General features: G+C 40.5%; 1 protein-coding gene across 6 annotated transcripts in view; it reads left to right on the top strand.

Annotated features, from left to right (window-relative positions):
• Window positions 1-11879, top strand: part of ICA1 (islet cell autoantigen 1) — a gene marked incomplete at its 3' end in the record, with an annotated part of 76208 nt that extends 64329 nt beyond the window's left edge. For all 6 annotated transcript variants that reach the window (XM_080386759.1, XM_080386758.1, XM_080386757.1 and 3 more), the window contains 3 exons: window positions 3688-3969; window positions 9057-9152; window positions 10967-11879. In XM_080386759.1, the coding sequence (XP_080242885.1) occupies window positions 3688-3969; window positions 9057-9152; window positions 10967-11088 (500 nt within the window). The remainder of the gene's footprint in view (window positions 1-3687; window positions 3970-9056; window positions 9153-10966) is intronic.
• Between the last annotated feature and the right edge of the window lie 4633 nt (window positions 11880-16512).

The following is a 16512-nucleotide window of genomic DNA, read 5'->3' as shown; positions in this document are numbered from 1 at the left end:
TTACAGTAAGAAGTAAACCTTCCAGGGGATAAAACACATTGTAACAGGGATTCAAAATTAGGTATACCAGACTATATCGTATCTGCCCTGCTGAAGTAGGTTCCACTGTAAACCTTATCCCTCCTATAACATTTCACAAACTTTTCTTTTTGGTTCTTTAGTTGTTGTATCACAACCAATTGGCAATACACTAGTAACCACAAGATTTTATATCAGAAATGTATGTATCAGAAACAATTTATATAGTCCATTTAAAACCATATAAGAGCTGATGACTGCTTTCAGCCAGATAGTGAATTAAATCTGCTGTGCTGTTCTCATACACACGAGAAAGCAATTTTTCATTCCAGGCTCTACTCCTATCCTTACACTTTTGTTAGCTCCATGGCAGCTCAAGGGGATGTGCTGTTTTTTTCCAAGCATACTGTTTTACCATGTAACACGTTAAAGATCTGGCTAAAAGTTTTATATTGAGTTTTGATATGTGGTAAGAGTATTGCCTATAATTTCCAATTTGCTTTTCACTCAAACATCTCAGAGGAATGAGTAAAAAAACCTTCAACAACAATAAAAGCAACTGTGGCAACGCAAAAAGCAAGTAAAGAAGCAAAGAAAAAAAATCCCTTTCTGCGGTTTAGTCAGAGAGTGTAATTTGGGGTATTTAAGGCACTGCCTTCATGGTGGGTAGGGCAGAGAGCATTTGCAAACACCTTGACTTTGGATTTGCCACAGGCAGCCTTTTGCGCTGTGGGGAAACTACCTGTGTGGGGAATTGCCCATAAATGTACAAACAGGGAACGGTCCTGAGCTGTCTGTGCAGAAGCAGCTCTAATCTGTGGGTACATAAGGTAGTGATGCCTTCTGTGCCTAATAGAAAACGTCGATGCATGTCTGATAGGGGCCTTTTTTCTTCTGGTTTTCCGCTTACTCAGTTCTGTTATTTGTTGGACCTTCTTAGTGGAGATGCAGATACTGCATACAAGTATTGGTCATACAAGTTTAGCTATGTCAGCTAGAAGGCTTTTTTTTTTTCCTTTAGTCAAGTACTTAAATCAATACGAAAACAGTTGTGGGGTGGCTACATCAGATAAGGATGGTTATGTTAATATTATAGTATCGGCCATTTACGCTGATTTTACATGCTAGCTAGCTTTAGGCTAATGAGTATTGGATTATTTTAAATGAAGTAGTATAGTTAGAGGTACACTTTGGTGTGTGTTTCAGAAGGAAGTCTTTATCCTGTATTTCCAATCATGTATGGTTGTAAATATTTAGTTTCTCATCCCATTTATTTTTCTTAAATACCAGCAAAACGAGGCATGTTTGCAAAGGAATATGAGCATTGCTAGAGGCTTGTTCAAACAACTACAAAAAGGAATATAGTGACATTGTTTTTTCAGTGTTTTATTGGGAGTTTGGGGTTTTTTTCATGGACATTTTTAAGGTTAGGGGCAGCATGTGCAGACAAAAAACAGATTTTGACACTGAAAACAGGCGGTGAGAAACAGGAAGAGTAGTAATAGAAGAATTACAGGTGAGGTAACAAAGTCCCTATCATTCTAGTAATCTAGCAGAGATACCACATGAGTAGTATCTTGATAAGCAGGACTGGTTTCAAGATAACCTTTACTGCAAATAAGAGTAGAACTTACTGCTGCTTACTCAAGGTAGCCTGAGCCTAAGCACCACCTTATCCTCCCCTGCCCCAGGTGTGTTGTCCCTGCAGGAATATCAGAAAGACTGCTGAGACAAGGAAATGTGTCATTCCTGATTTCTGGTGGTCCTATGCACTACAGGAAGACCTAATGGCCCTTCAGGTGTTCAGCTATATGTTGTACTTTCTCTCCCAGTAATAATGGGACTACTGCAATGGGCTACCCAGATGAAGCAGAACTTTGCTCTGAGCTGTGTTGCTGCAAAGTTTTTGTTCCATTATAGGTCTTTTGTGATTAGGTACAGTGTTAGCAGTAGGTCTTAGCAGATCTGTTACTAATGCTCCCTTTGCATGTCCCCCTGCAAGGCTTCCAAGTTCACAAAGGGGCCTCCTGAAAGCAGCTTTGAGTTGGTGATGCCCCATAGAGTTCTTAAGTACCTTTGAAACAGCAAGTGTGTTTCCCCTATGGAAGGATTTACCTATCTGCCTCACCTGCTGAATAGCTTGGAGGAATTGTAGGTGCTTGGACAATGTTAATATTCTTTGCTGTTTATCTGAAGATGACAAACCAGCCTGAAAATTCATGAGAACAAATTGTTTTCTATTGTATTTTAGTTATAGTCCAGTGGGAGCATCAGGAGATTGACGTGTTTGTAATGTTTCCATTTCTAATTTTTGGGCCCTGTCAGGCAGTGCAGAGGTATATAAAAATGTGAATTAGAAAAGAGATGAATCTCAGAGCTGAGATCAGTAACGAATAAAATCCTTATATGATGTGTTGGTTTATTTGTTTCTTAGTACGTAGGTGTGTATGCTGACTCACCAGCCTATTTTAAAACACAGGTTTGCACTTTTTTCTTTTATGACTCAACTTCAGTCATTTCATTGTAAATTATTACAGCTATTAAAAGGGAACTTTGCTGAGAAGGCTGTTACATTTAAATAAAATGGCCTGTTGCAACCACTTTGTTACTATCAGTCTTCTATCCTAACCCAAAAGGGTTAAAAACATATTTGCAAGTTGTATGCAACTTGGAGAGCTCAGCTGATCTACCCAAACCTTGGAAAACTGAAGCTGCTTCTGTGCCTTACCACAAGTTCAAAACGAGCATAATTAAGATCAATTGATCAGAGTTTCAGTGACATAACATTATCAACGTTGTTAACCACCATTTTTGTCCACAGTGGAGCTCTGAAGGTTTCCAAGTAAAATAACACTTTGGGTTCCTTGATAGTTCTTTCACTTTCCAAATACTTTGTAAGCTAGAGAGAAGGGTTAGGATCCTGGTTACAAGTTTCATGTATTTTGTATAACTATTCAACATTTCTAAAATAGGAAAACAATTTTTTTTAAGGAGTAATGGCTCAAGTGGTCTAAGAGCTTCTTCAGCAGCAGCACTGGTGCTAGAAAAACTAGCAAGGGGAGTCAGAAGCAAAGTGGCCTCAGTTCTTTCTCAGCAGCCTAAAAGAGGGGAAAAAAGGTTACTACAGCATTGAACAGTGTGGAAGTCTAACCCTGTGTAACATAACCTGTTCTCGTGGGGAAATACCCCAATAATTCAAGCACTGCTCAGAAGGTCATCAAAGTAATCTCAAGTATGTTCTCACAAAATTCTGGAATAATCCCCAACTTTTACTTATTTTCAGTTTATACAATTCTGATTTTTTTTGGCAGTTTTATGCTTCAAAAACCAACATAAAAGTAGTCTTCCCCAATGTTTTAAATATTAGACTATGTAATGATTTTGGTGTGGTGTTTATTTGTTTTTTAAGCATACTTGTAGTATTGTTTTTAATGAGAAATGAGTCTTAACCTCACTGCTGTTATCTGAGATAATCATGGAATTATTTGTTGCATCAGCTACAAGCCCAGCCATCCAAGAGAATTGGGTCTAAAAGAGAAAACAACAAAAATTCACGCAAAAATATTCCATCTCACTTCACATACAGAATCTAGATTGGATATTTTTAAAAGATTCCTTCTTTTCTTTGTCTAAAAAATTATTTCTCTTGACTCTGTTGTTCTGAGACAGCTTCAAAGGTTCAGTTTGTGAAGTCCTTGGAGTCAGAACCTGGTGACAAGGATGACATGGTATTACTGAATGAGATCCTCAACGCTTCCTCCCTGGATGAGGGGGAATTCAGCAAAGAGTGGACAGCTGTTTTTGGACAGGCTGCACTTGCTGATCTCTCTGTGAACTCTTCAGCTGGAGATGTGGAGAACGCTTCATCTTCTGGGGCACCAACACCTTCAGGCTACTTGCCCTCACAACTGTTAGACCAAAACATGAATGACTTGCAATCATCTTTGCATGGTGAGAGCTTATCTTGTTCTCTTAGCGTTTTGGCTTTAGGTTTTCTGCTGTGTAGAAATATGGTGACAGCTTATGTTGTGCCACAGCTGCAGAAACCCAGAAGGTAAAGCAGAGCGTGCCTGGAGGAAAACATGAGCGGCATATTTGGTTTTCTAGCCCTGCTCATCCAGTGCTTGTGAATGAAGTGCCCTAAAACCTAAAGTCAAAATTACTGTCTTTCATTGAGCTTCCTGAAATTTTATGTAGGCCTTTGGGATATTATTTTTTTTTCTGTAACAGAAAATCTGTTTGAGTAGGTTTTGCTATTTAAATCACAACTTCGGTCTCTGTTAAGGGACTAGAGAACCTAAAATGGGTTACTGTATTTTGTCTGGAAATACTATTTTTAAACAACTTAATGAAAATCAATTGCATCGGATTATTTTCTCGTTTTTTTTTCAGAGAATCCCATACTGTTGTGTGTAGGGATATAGGTAAGGTAGAATGCATTGTCTCATCCTGGCAACCATACAGGTGGATTCCTCTTGTAGGCTGGTTATCTGCTGATGCGACCCTTTCTTACCCCTTCCTTCTACGCATTCATTTTCTTGGGTTTTCCACGCTGCTGCGGGGAAAAGAAAGGAGGGGGGGGGGAGCTAGGGCAGAGTTTTCCTGCTGCTGCTTTGGCCTTGATGGAGGGAGGGAGGAAGGCAGGCTGGTGGTAACCAGCCAACAGCAACTACCTTTGTCCTCCTCACAGTCGGGATAGATTTTTTCTAGGGCTTTGCAAGCTGGAAGAGAGCCTTCAATTTTTGAGTTCTGTCCTAAGTTAAATCTCATTTGGGGAAGAGTGACACAGGAAAGGCTAGCAGACTGATTCCATCCTGAAGACTGCTTCTTGGAACCCATGCAACTGGTGACAGTCATACATAAAGTAGAATCACCTGTGATGTTTTGGCGAGAACTAGAAAGTCAAATTTATCTTACAATTGATACACCACCCCTAAAGCAAGATATTTGGGTTCACGGACTTCAGTGCTTAGATGGAAACTGGGGGAGTGACATTTGCCGTGATGCACAGTTTTAGATGTATTTTTATGATGAGGAACATGCATATGTGAGTATGACTGATAGAGTGAAGAGGGACTGGAAGAGAGTAGGATTTGACCTTATAAAACACAAGCTAAAAAAATCATGAGTATTAGTTGTTGCATTGTCAAAACAGTTTGTAACCAGAAGCAGACATAGTATCTATTGAAAGGGGAAAACAAACAGTGAAAAATACCTTTCCTCATACAGAGACATAAACACATTTTAAGCAAATTACTGAAAATAGCAACAGAAATATTATGGGTTATTTTTTTCAGAGTTTTTACATGTTTTTAAATATAAACATGTTTTAGAAGGAAAAATATTTTTGAGGTGTTGGTGGCAAACAGGGCTGGGCATCCTCTCTGAGGTGGTTGTTAATGCTTTCATTTGCACAATACGCTGGCATTGGCTGCACTATTAGCACTTCAAAATCAGAACTCAGGTGTGTTGCATTCCAGGAACACTAGAAATGGAAAATCCATTGCAGTCATCCTGGCATCCCAGAATCTTTTTGTATAAGAAAAAGAATAAATCTGTATTGGAAGAATAAAATATGTTGATGTTTTCAAATGGATTTCCAAGGTTTTGGCAGAAGATGATGGTAATTGATCTATTGGCATTTGAAAAGTCAGGGCTAATCAGATGAATGATTGTATCTGATAATCAGCATGTTCCCAGCTGACTCTAGTTGCCAAGGAAAATGTCTTTCTTTAACTTTATTAGACTATTTTTCTTATTTTTTTTTCTTTTTTTCTAACAGAAGGTGAGATTCCATCCATTTTGCATCTTGTGAAATCTCATCTTTAATCTTAAACTGCATATCGTTTCACTTCACAGCACTTCTTTGACCTTCTCAATGAATTTGGGAACAGACTTTTTTTTTAATAAAATACTAACTGCAGTATAAACATACCTAAACATACAAGTTGGAAGTATTAGAATATATGAATTATGGATATTTTTACTGAGGACTGGTGATGCATCTTTTACATGTGTTCCCCCTCCCCCAGTTGGTAGAATTGCTTCATAATTATTCAGTGTGAGGTGCCACACTGGAGCCTCAATGTTGCATACTTCCTGTGTGAATTTGGCCTTAAAACCATAAAGATTCTTAAAACTCACATGCTTAACTTTAAGCACATTAACTTTTCTATTAACTTCAGTGGGATTACTTACTTATTTTACGTTAAGCACGCTCATAAATCTTTGGGGCTTTGTTTTCTCTCTGCCTCAGATCTTAATCTGTAAAACAGGCACAATGCTATGTAGGTTATAAACTCTTACGGTCAGGAATTCCCAGCTTGGAGTGTTCTCTGGCTGTATTTATAGGCAGGATCTAGCACAATGGGACTTTGAATTGCTATGGGACTACCAGGTGCTGCTTTAAAATACATATAAATATATGTGTGTGTGTATACATATATATATATATACACACACACACACATATGAAACAAATCTGCTGTGCACAGTCCCAACAAACCTTTTTAGTTTCTCCTCCAGATACAGCTTTGTAGTTTCGTCACCTTTCCACTGTTTCAGAGAGAGCAGTGGCTTTCTCTTTCCTGATTGCGGCCTCATTTACTCACTTACTCGTACCACTAATGGCTCTTCTTTATCTTCCCTACTTGTGTGTGTATATTCTAGTTGGTAAGAAAATGTGCAGCTCACCATTTCCACTTCTAAATTTAATTGTGGTAACATTTGTGAAGATGCTAGCTGAAAAGTAAGCTGTTTGGTTTCCTTGCTGTCTCGGCAATAATCTTTTGTCTAGTCACGTAACAAAGCCATCCTTTGAACAGGCAAACCAGAACAGGCTTAGGGCCAACAACTACTTTCACATTGATAGGCTGCAGTTTGGTTTTGAAAAGCAAAGTTGTTCCTTGTAGCTCACTGTGAGTGAACACTAAAGACATAATTCATGAAAGTAAAGTATTCAATAAAATTCTATGTCAGTCTTTCCCAATACCTTCATAGATGGGTAGGTTCATTACAAAAGCATCCCACATTTTCTGGAGCATTTTTGGTTAGATGTTTTTGTTGCTGCTGTTAGATTCCTTTTGTTTCCTAAGAGGTATTTGAGCTACCTGCGTTTCAATGAACAGAGAACCAGACCATCTCTCACAGATGTGCTACTTGCCAAGCCTTAGTCCAGGGACTCAAAAGGAGGGCTCCAAAGGAGTTAACTAGTCTGCAGTGTTTCACTCTGTGGTCTGCCAGTCACACAGTGTAAACAAACATCAGAGAGGTCTCAGGGAGCCAACTCCTGATCTCACTGAAGTCCCTGGGACTTGCACAGAAAGTTTCCAGGCAGCACTCCCATTCATTTCTTTGAAATTAGGATTTGGCCCTATTAGCTTAAGCCACTCAATTAATCCGTTGCCATCCGCTGACATATTAAAACACTCACTTGCAATACCTCTCCAAACAAATAAAAGCATTACAGTTTACTATAGTTGTGCATAATGTCCTCTGCCATTCTCCTCTTCTGTAACACAAGCAGAGAAAATGCCTGAAAAAGTATGTCTTTCTGAAGTGTTAACGCCATACTTCTCATTATTTACGAATCAGATTTGCTTTTTGGAAGTTTAAACTGTAAAAACCTCTTTTTCGGTGGGCACAGGCTAGCTCATAAGCCTTTATCACCTTTGCCTAGAACAAATACATGTGAGTGCTCTGCGTCCTGATTTTGAAGTGTCTGATTTGTTTCCTTAGTGATACAGAGGATGCCTGTGGCTTTAAGTTTCCTTCCTAATTCATGTGATTTTATAGAAACGCTCTTCTTGCTTCTCTTTAACAACACAGCTTGGGCTTCAGACCTTTTATAGTCAAGGTAAGATCAGAGAGTGAGGAGAATAATCCGCTGGAGAGAGGAAGGGTTTATGTGGCTGTTACAGTAACTGAGGGCACTGGCTACCCATATCTGACAGGGCTCTCAAAAGAGGAGAAAGTAAGGGGAGGAAGGACAAAGAGAGCAGAAAAGGATGTGAACTTGTAGAAAAAAAAGACTGAATAAGGAAACTCTAACTGTGTGCACAGCTGAGTATCCTGTTTGCAGTACTACAGAATTAGATCTACTGGATCCCAGAGACAGATGGATAATTGATCAGGCCAGGCTTAAAGGAGTTATTACCGAAATTAAAAATATGACCTGCAGTCCTCTAAATATCATAAAGCATAAGAATTTAGATGTCTTAAGCCAGGGACAAAAATGCTCTATTTTTTCCTAGTATGATTCCTTGGTATGACACCCCTAGTTCATTTTGCTAGCCTACCTCATCTGGCCTCATTAACTACATTTTTCATTACTCTTTTGTGGCTACAGAATATACATGTAAGAACAAAAAGTTGTGAATACCAAGTTTTGCTTTTTCTTGCGTAGTTACTCTCTCCCTGTTGAGAACATCCTTTCAAGTGAAGAAAAAAATTAAATACTTCATTAAAACCTACTTTTAAGTTAACTTGAAGTAGTGCATCTTGAAATTAATTCCTCAAAGTGTTTTGCAAGAAATTATTTTTTTCAGAATTCATAACTTCAACATTAAAAATCTAAGGTCTTTCTGGAATAGTTGATGAAATTAATGTCTTTGGAACTGTAAAAGTAAAGAAAGGTAGAAAAAATGTTCAGCATGTGTGACATTTTTGCCCAAATCTAAGTGATATGTTTCTCCCTACAGCTATGCTTGACTTGATTATTGTGCTGTCCCTTCTGTGAACAGGTATTAACTGTGATTAGGTAAAAGGGAAAAAAAAATATTTTTTTGGCCAGGTTAAAGGTTTGAAAAGAGTACAGTTGCCTGAATCTGGAGGTGATGAAACTGATCCAGAGATATTCCCCTCCTAAGGATACTGCTTGTCTGCAGCATCTGACTCCTGATTTTTTGTGTTTGAGAAAAGATATAAATGGGCATAACCATAATATTCTGCTCCATTGTCTGAGGTGTGCACTGTGCTTTAGAGGGTGTTGGAGTAAAAGTAATTCTTCATGCTAATGCTGCTGCATTATTGAATTTTAGGATGGGCAGTTAACAGTGTGAGCCCGCCATCTATACCACAGCCAGCACAGAAACCGAACAGCCTGAATGTGAATGCTAACAAGACGCCTGTGAAAGGTGATAGTCATGTATTTTTTTCATTTTGTGTTTCCTTTTTAGCTGTGACTCATGTATCTTTCCAGTCCTCTCAGTTACTCTATCATAATAAAACCTACTTTTGTAGTAGTTACATGTCAAGAATCTTGTGGTTACTAATGAACTACTCTGTTTCAGCATTGGTTATGTGTATGATATGTGTGTGTATGTGTATTTTTGGTAGGCTTCAGTGCTAGTAGTATGTCAGGAGGGTGATTTACTATATAATGAGGGAGCTGAAAGTACAGTTTCTTTTACTACTTCAATTTTGAGTCACACAGATTAGCATCTGCATGCACTTTGTCTAAGCTAAACAATGTTCCAAAGCTCTAGGAGGACATTGTGACTAAAATACAGGCTACTGATAAGGCAGAAGAGCCCTAATTGCAGATTTTTTTGATAACATACATCATATCAGTGATGATCTGTTTGAAACTTAATTCACTTCTTGCGACTGAGCCAAGAGTGCATAGTCCTGCCATCTACTGAGCCAAAGCCCTGCTGATTTTGACTAGGGTTTTATGGATAAGTGAACCAGAAATACATTGAACCCTTATTGCCAGTTTGTAGCCTATCCTGTGCATTCACATTCAACCAGAAGCTACATCAAAGACACTCAGTGCAGGAAGAAAAAAAAAAAAAAAAAAAAAAAAAAAAGGAGCAAAGCGTATTGTTCCCCTGCCTCCCAGGATTAAAAGACTGATATGTTTCAGCTCAGCAGAAAAAAAAAGAGGGTTAAGGTGTTTTGAAAATGAGCGCAATACCACAGCCACAGTACCTTCATCACAAAAAGGAACAGCCTTCATCTGCTTTGAAATCTGTGTTTGCGAAGGCGGCAGATACTCCAGCCTTGCAGAGGTGGAGATGAAAATCATGCCAGTGGAGCCTATTTTGTCCATAAATTCCTTGTGTCACAAAGAATGCTTTCATGTGACATTATTTCTCTGATTGGAAGAGCACATCTTATTTCACTATCAATATAATTAATACCTGTTAAGCATAGGGTCACAAAAAACAAAGCAAGTGGTGACATTCCTTCTTCATAGCAGCCAAAGTTGTCACTGCTTTAACATGAACATCTGCCCTGTTGGAATAAGAGAAGGCAGGAGACCTCTGTGAAATCTGATGTCAGTTTAGGCACATAGATGCAATAAAATATGTTGGAACATATTCTTGATTCGTGTTATTTTATATCCATCAAAAAACACACCCTAATACTAGAAGCTGTACTTGGGACTGGCTATCAGATGTACCCCCCACTCTCTCTCCAGCCAATACTTACTTGTTAAAACTTCATTCCAGATGAGTAATGACCTTGTGTGGTCATATATAGGGGGACAGAAGAGTCACATGAAGTGGATTTAGACAAAGGAATTTAGTCCTGTAAGAGAGGTTGAAAGTAACATTTGCCTTCACTTTCCTTTTACTTTTTTGCAGGCATGCAGGTGCACACACAAATAAAATACCTTTCATGAAACAAAGCTAGACAGAGCAAGATTGTTTCTATTTTTAATTAAAGTGTTCCTGTACTTAACGCGGGAGGAGCTGTATAAAATAGACACAGGCAGACAGATGCAAAACATTCATTCTTACTAAAGTTCTGTATTCTGTTACAGGCAGTGTTTTAAAATGCCATCACTCATTCCAATTTTCTTGTCAGAAATGGCCTTAGTAATAAATTAAACAATAGGGTGGCATTTGTTAGACCTCAGTCAAACATTCAGTTTTGTTTTAGAATAGCTGACAGGTCTGTACTTTCTTTTTTTCTTTCTTTCTTTCTTTTCTTTTCTTCTCAGAACCTACAAAGAATCCTAAAGACTTGACTGCCTGGTTCAGTCTCTTTGCTGACCTTGACCCGTTATCCAATCCTGATGCTGTTGGAAAAACTGATAAAGAACATGAATTGCTTAATGCATGAGTCAGCTGACTATGGTAACTCCGTTCATCAACGTTATTTTGGGGTTTAAAAACCTAAATGAAAATTAGTATGCTGTTGTGAAACTATAAAGTATGTGCCATGATAATAAAATCCAAGGGAATTAATCCCCTTTTATATGGGTACAGTTATTTGCTCTTGTTTTGTATAAAGAGTTTGCATTTATTTTCTACGTGGATTTACAAAAATGAGGTTAAGAATTAGGGCAGATTTCTTGCCAAATTAGATTATCTGAAACACTGTCTCTTTGCCTGAGGTGATGCAGCACTAACACTGGAGTAAAATAAAAATTGCAAACCTATTTTTTTATAATGTTTCTTGAGTAAATAAATAAAAAAATTACATAACTGAGGAGGCTGCATGAGTCAAACATCTATCATGTATATAATATATATATTACTGCTATGTTAAGATGTCAGCTAAATTTGTTTTGTTAGTACTCACAGTGAAAAACCTGTGCTGGGGCTAGTTATTGAAGAAATACATTTGGATCTCTGCAGCCATGGAAATTGTGCTCTTTCTGATTTAACTTATTAAACTGCATTACAAAAACAGAAGTCATGCCCGGCAGGCTTCTTTTTTGAGGTTTTTCTCCATTGCACCAACTGAATTTGCACCTGTTTGCAGAGGTTTCTTGCAACTGATGCTTTGCCATGCCTTCAAAACCATTCGTATTCCGTTCAGGACATCTTTCATCCAGTTTATTTCTGAAGCATGTGTTATTTTGAGCTTGTTATGACATTAACTTTAATAAAATGATTTTGACAAAAAAAGACCTTTTATTCCCACTGGAATGCTGGTATGCTGTTGAATTAGTATGTAACACATCTGAAGATAAAACATATGACCAGTTTTTAGATGGTACCTAATAATTCACAGTTTCCAAACAGTAATCCAGTAGGACAGTAAGAAAATTTGAATTCACTTGATCTCCCTTTGCCTCCCCACTCTCTTTTACAGCAAAGGAAGGGAAAAAGGATGTGTCAGTAGCCACTTAAGATCACAAGTTCTGTGTACTGTATAGGACCTGCTTTGCAATTTATTGTATTTGGCCTTTTTCAATTCAGTTGATTTTCCTTTTACGTTGGTGAAGTTTTTCCCTTCCAGTTAACTGTACACTCAGTTAGTTAATCCTTGCCCCATTATGTATTAGATAACTAAGTACCTGCATTGGAAACCTGAAGATAACTATATACATACAGAAGTTAACTGAAAAGACCTGCTGCTTCTCAGATGCAGCAGAACATCATTTGATGGCCGCGGTGAGCAGCATTAACACGCATTTGATACTAGCTAAAAAGCTACGTGCTGTCTGTGGAGCAGGGAGGTCATCTGGCTGAACGCTCAGCAAGTCTGAAACACCTCTGTTCAAAACTGTAGTTTCAGAATCCCACCCCATAGCCTGGAAGCCTCAAGCTACTTCAGTTTTTGGCAAAGAAGTTCTTCAGATGTTTAGCAGTATATTTTTATATATAATGGGAAAGGATGGTCCGGTCTTCTTTTTGCACAGTACCCAGCCCACGCAGGTCCCCAGCACTGAAGCTGGTAACTAAGACATGGAAGGTGATGTAGATGCCTAACTGTTTTGAAAGATAAAACTTGACTCCTTCCACAGCATTTCCTACTGTTCAGTACTGGCAGCACCTTGCTCAATAAGCCGTCTTTTCTGAGATACATAACTTTCTTGAGCATTAGTGGGGAGCCTGAACTCCTGACTTTGAGCTGCAGTCTCTGGCAGTAATTAAGACCTCTACAGAGTGGATTAACTGGGAAATAGCTAAGGTTTATGCTGGGGCACACATACGCTTACGAGTGCTAGTTTGTACTCATAACACAGGATGTTTGCCTGAAATCCTCTTCATCTCCAACCATATTATCTGCAGTGCCAAAAATGTTAGGAGCTCAAGGGAGAGACAGGCTGCTTTTCAGCCCAGCTTGGTTAACACTGACACCGTGAACAGATTCTTGCAACTTTAAGCAGGTCTGTGGTTACTGAACTTGCTCTGGATTACATTTGTCTTGGTGGTTGCTGAAACACTTGTGGACAAGCCCCTCTAGCATTTTTAGTAGCTGAAGCAGTTGGGCTATAAGCAAAGATGAGGCTGTACTGACTTCAAAAAGCTAATTAACTGTTCTTTAAGACTGGGGGAAACGTTTGTGTTTGTATTGTTAGTCACATATTCTAGACTCCCAGGATTTAAAAAAAGAACAAAACCAAACCAAACTCCTGTCTTGATTGGAACAACTAAGGTCATTGCACAAGTTCACCTAAAGATGTTCTGAATCCTCATTATGTTTTTAGGTGGAAAACAATCTGTGATCATCCCTTTTACACAAGGCAAACCACAGCTGCAAGGTTTTTTCCTCCCGTTTCTCCTGCCCCGCCCCCCAAACTGCACTACCAATTAGTTCATACTAAGCATTGATTTCTTGTAATAAGTGATTTTTGAAATTAACATTAGCTTTGAATTCTGAAGTCTTTAGCCTATGCAATTTTTTCACACTTTCAAATGAAAAAAAAAAAAAAAGGAGCCAGAGGTATTCAAAATACAATTAATTTTGCTTAAAGAAAAGCAGTTGAAATCCCTATGTACAATGCACTATCATGAATATTTATTGAAGTTGAAAACTAGAGCGAGAAGGCTAACATCCTGTAAATAGGCATTTTTCAGGCACAAATCTTAATTACAGAGTTACAAACAATACTTCCCTACTACTAATGAAGCATATGGCATGCGCTTCTCGGCAGCCTGGGCTGCAGAGCAGCTTCGAGCTCCAGTGCCATTGTGAGATTTTCTGTGATGTGCATACAGGCTCAGCAGTAGTTGGGACAACAGGGTAGTTCATCATCCTGGTAAAATTACAGATTGATTGTTCTACACACATAACATTCATCTTGATTTAATATACTTCATTCCAGTTGCATATTCTGGTTTATTAGATTGTTTTAAAATAAAACCAGCTGCAGAAGCCCTATGGTAGATGAAAACAGTGGTAATTGATTACCTGCCTTTATCAGGAAGTTTGTTAAAGTTGATATAATTGATTTTGGTGAGTCGAGGTTTCTACAAATCTAAGAACAGCTGCATCAGGGGAATTGGAGCGTGTGCCTAGGGGAAAGCTCATAGGAAAAACAAACAAGCAACTTTTTCAAGTAACATTTCTGGCTCTCTTAAGTGATCAGAATTTACTGCCAACATAGTAGAGTATGGCTTACCGTGTTAGTTTCTGCTGTTCCCATATCCAGTGTTGCACGGGCATGACACTGATGCACTCTGGGCAGGGCCACAAGCAGCCTTCCCCCAACACCCTCTTTTAAATGAGCACCTTTCAAATGTTAGGGGTGGGGCTGCACATGCTAATAAACCCAAGACCACCAAAGCAACAAGGTGACCGTGAGTGGAGAAGCAGCACTAGCAGCAGCTTTGCTCCAAGCTGGAGTAGCAGACAGGCCTACAAGCCCCGACAGCTCCAGGATCTGAGCCTGGAAAGGCTCAGCAGAGCAGGAGGTTGAGATGAGGACACAGCACCCAGGTGTTGTGCATCATGCTGCATCTTCCAGGGGCCTCTGTCACTCCCACCTGCCATCACACCTCGCTGCAGGTGCCAGGGGATGCTGGGTGAGCACCACGCTAAGGAATGAATGGTGGCTGCTTGCTGCTGAGTATGTGGGGTGGAATAGCCCCAGGGCAAAGGGAAAAAGCTGGAAGTTCCACCCCCTTTCAGTGCAGTGCAAAGACACCACCTCAGATTGCCAGAATAACACTGACGTGGTAAAGGTGTAGCTGCCAGTGTTGGGCCACTCACTTTTTTGAGCCCCCTTCCTCTTCTGCCCAGCATGCAGGTACTGCTTCTGCTCACTTGGTCCATCACCTACCTGCTTTCTCCTCCCTGGCAGGGCGGCACTGGGGCAGGCTGGCAGGGATGAGCTGGGCAGCGTAGGGGGCCCTGCTGTGCTGCAGGCTAGGCAGCCTCTGCCCCCTCTTCCTCGCCTCATCTGTGAGGAGCTGGTGCAGGAGTTGGACCTCTGCCGCCGTAAGCCAGGGGCAGCCAGGACCCAGTGGATTTCTAGATCTTTTTAACACTACAGCTGGGTAAGTAACCTGAAGATGAGCCCTCACTGCAACCCAGGCACACTATCTCATCTAGCCTTTACTGTAAATCCCCCTCTGGTTAGCCTACTTTTACAATTTCTGCTCCTAGTAAATGTCTTATTTTAAAACGAGCCACCATATGGGAAGGCAGGAAGCAGAGCAACAGCCAGGCTTGCCAACAGCCAGGCAGCAGAGGGTTTGCCTCAGCTGAGAAGCGGGAGCGCTGAGGCAGTCTAGCACAAACTAGGTACATACACATGAGCTGCTTCCCACTGTTGGGGCTGCCGGCCTCGCTCTGCATGTGCTTAGCACGCAGGGCCCAGCTGTGCCGCTGCCGAGATCCTGCTCAGGCACACGGAGACTCTGCCACCACAGCAAACCAGGGTACCACGGCCAAACGGGCCCTGCAGGTTCAGCAAGTCTCGCCTTGGGTAACCATCCAGCCTCCAGCGCCAGGGCGCACTGGCTTTGCAGTCAGTCAGCCCATCACCCAGGTGCTCATTAACAGTGCTCTCCTAAGCATAAGATTGACTTCTCCCCTCATCATTGACGAACGAGAAACCAGTATCATCTTCTCTTGAAGTAATGTAAGGTATTTGCCTGCACAGGAGCCCACCACATTAGACCTGCTGGAGCCGCTCCAGAGGGGGGCACGGAGGTGGCTGGAGCGAGGGAGCACCTCTCCTGTGAGGGCAGGCTGAGGGGGCTGGGGCTGGTCGGCCTGGAGAGGAGAAGGCTCCGGCGACACCTTACTGTGGCTTTTCAATATATAAGGGGGGCTTATAAGCAAGACTGAGAGAGACCTTTTTACCAGGGCCTGAGGACAAGGGGCAACGGTTTTGAACAGAAAGAGGGTAGGGTCTAAACTGGATATAAGGAAGAAATCTTTTAGGAGGATGGTGGTGAGACACTGCAACAGGTTGCCCAAGGAAGTTGCAGTTGCCTCGACATTGGAAGTGTCCAAGGCCAGGCTGGATGGGGTTTTGAGCAACCTGGTCTAGTGGAAGGTGTCCCTGCCCGTGGCAGGGGGGTTGGACTAGAAAATCTTTACAGGTCCCTTCCAACCCACACCATTCTGTGCATCTGTGACAAAATGAGGAGGCTGCCATTTGGCAGGGAGCAGTGTACAATTCCCATCAACTGCATCAACTTTTAACTCTGTTCTATCATAGTGAAAGCTTGATGCGCCCAACCTTGTAATTAATCCATAGCGGAAGGGTGTGAAGTTTTGGCTGCGTTCAAAAAATTACAAAATTTAAATTTAAAAGAGAGAAGCATGCTGTAGCTTGGAGGTGAAGGTCTGGCTTATTCT

The sequence above is a fragment of the Falco punctatus genome (assembly GCF_963210335.1).
Source record: "Falco punctatus genome assembly, chromosome: 4".
NCBI lineage: Eukaryota > Metazoa > Chordata > Aves > Falconiformes > Falconidae > Falco > Falco punctatus.
Note: the sequence above shows the minus strand (reverse complement) of the source record. Positions and strands in the feature narration are given on the sequence as shown.